Source organism: Camellia sinensis, chromosome 1, assembly GCF_055761805.1.
Source record: "Camellia sinensis isolate YWXY chromosome 1, ASM5576180v1, whole genome shotgun sequence".
Lineage (NCBI taxonomy): Eukaryota > Viridiplantae > Streptophyta > Magnoliopsida > Ericales > Theaceae > Camellia > Camellia sinensis.
Window position 1 is genome coordinate 219,230,581 of NC_138961.1, and position 1,596 is coordinate 219,232,176.

Here is a 1,596-nt window from a genome sequence, read left to right on the forward strand (position 1 = left end):
TCGTTTATTTGCTTTGTTCAGTTAGGCCTTCGGTAATCGCGGATTACTGGCCGGTTATGGCACTAAACCTATAGGGGCGGGTTTAGGTCGTGACACTCTCAAAAGGCCTTAATGAAATTCCTAGGCAAAGTGTCATACCTCAGGAGGTTTATTCCAACCATTGCTGAGATAACTTTTTCCTTTGGGACACTGCTGAAAGGGAATCACAAGTTTGAATAGTTGCAAGAATACCAACAGACATTTGATATGGTGAAGAAAGCACTTACCTCTCCGCTTACAATGATTGCCCCACAGCCCGAAAAGCCTCTACTACTGTACTTAACCTCTACTCCTCGGTCTATTGGAGCTCTACTTGTCCAAGACATAGATGACATTGAGAAACCAGTCTACTACATCTGTTGCAAAGTCAATGATGTCGAGTCGCGATATACTCCAATTGAGAGGTATTGTTTAGCCTTAATCTTCACAGAGCATAAGTTGCACCACTACTTTTTGGCACACCCGATTCAGGTTGTGACCCGGAGTGATCCAATCCGCTACTTGCTGAGCAAGCCCGCTCTGACTGGAAGAATGGCAAGATGGCTCTTGGCTCCAGCAGAATATGACATCACTTATGTTACTCCCAAGGCTATTAAGAACCAAGCACTTGCAGACTTACTGACCCAATTCCTATATGGCGAACATGAACCTGCCGAGGTACCTCTACTAGATGAGGTCCATGTATCAACAATTGCAATTGAGACTTATTGGAACTTAAAATTTGATGGAGCTTCCGGAGCTAAGAAAGGTGGAGCTGGCGTGACACTAACCAGTCAAGAAGGAGAGATGTTTTATCTATCATATAAGCTTGATTTTGAATGTTCAAACAATGAGGCTGAATATGAGGCGTTAATACTGGGTCTAATAGCTGCCCAAAAGAAGGGCCTCCGCAAGTTAAAAATTTGGGGCGACTCCAAGTTAATTGTTAAGCAAACAATGGGTGATTTCGCCTTGAAGGAGCCTCTGTTGGCCCCATATCGCACTGTAGTTCAAAGGTTGCTCACTCAGTTTAATGATGTCCAAATCCAGCATACTCCTCGAACACACAACCGTTTCCCCAATGCCTTGGCTATACTGGGGGCAAAGGTGGAGATACCAGATGATAGTATAGCCATCGTCATCGAGAAAAGAACAACACTAACAGTGCTAGCCGAAGAACATATGGAGCAAGATGCTGAGGGGTGGAAAGTAAATATAATCTAACAGTTGAAAATAGGTCAAGGAACAATCAAACCAGCAGAACTTGCATTATTTCTGCTCCTCAGAGGAGAGTTATATTTTCGCGGTCCCAACAACTTGCTGGCAAGGTGCGTCGGTAGACAAGAAACAGCTTACAGACTTAAGCAGATCCATGTCAAGTCTTGTAGAGATGGAGATATCAGTCTATACCAACGGATACAAAGGCAAGAGTATTACTAGCCAGAGATGGAAAAGGAAAGTATTGAGTTGCAGCGGCAATGTGCAAAGTGTCAGTCCTATCCTAAGGAAGAGGAAGCCCATTTCTTAAGTAGTGAAGAATGAAGGCAGCCATATATTGACTACCTTGGAAATGGCACG

The 1,596-nt window shown here is 43.9% G+C and overlaps 1 protein-coding gene across 1 annotated transcript; it reads left to right on the forward strand.

Moving 5' to 3' along the window:
• Positions 1-246: 246 nt before the first annotated feature.
• On the forward strand, positions 247-1,242 carry LOC114265168 (uncharacterized). Its single transcript, XM_028205928.2, has one exon. It carries the CDS (start codon positions 247-249, stop codon positions 1,240-1,242), a length of 996 nt encoding a protein of 331 aa, XP_028061729.2.
• Positions 1,243-1,596: the final 354 nt, after the last annotated feature.

Bases quoted from the DNA above. Each gene is read 5' to 3' on its own strand.
- LOC114265168 (XM_028205928.2), top strand. From the start codon at position 247: ATGGTGAAGAAAGCACTTACCTCTCCGCTTACAATGATTGCCCCACAG.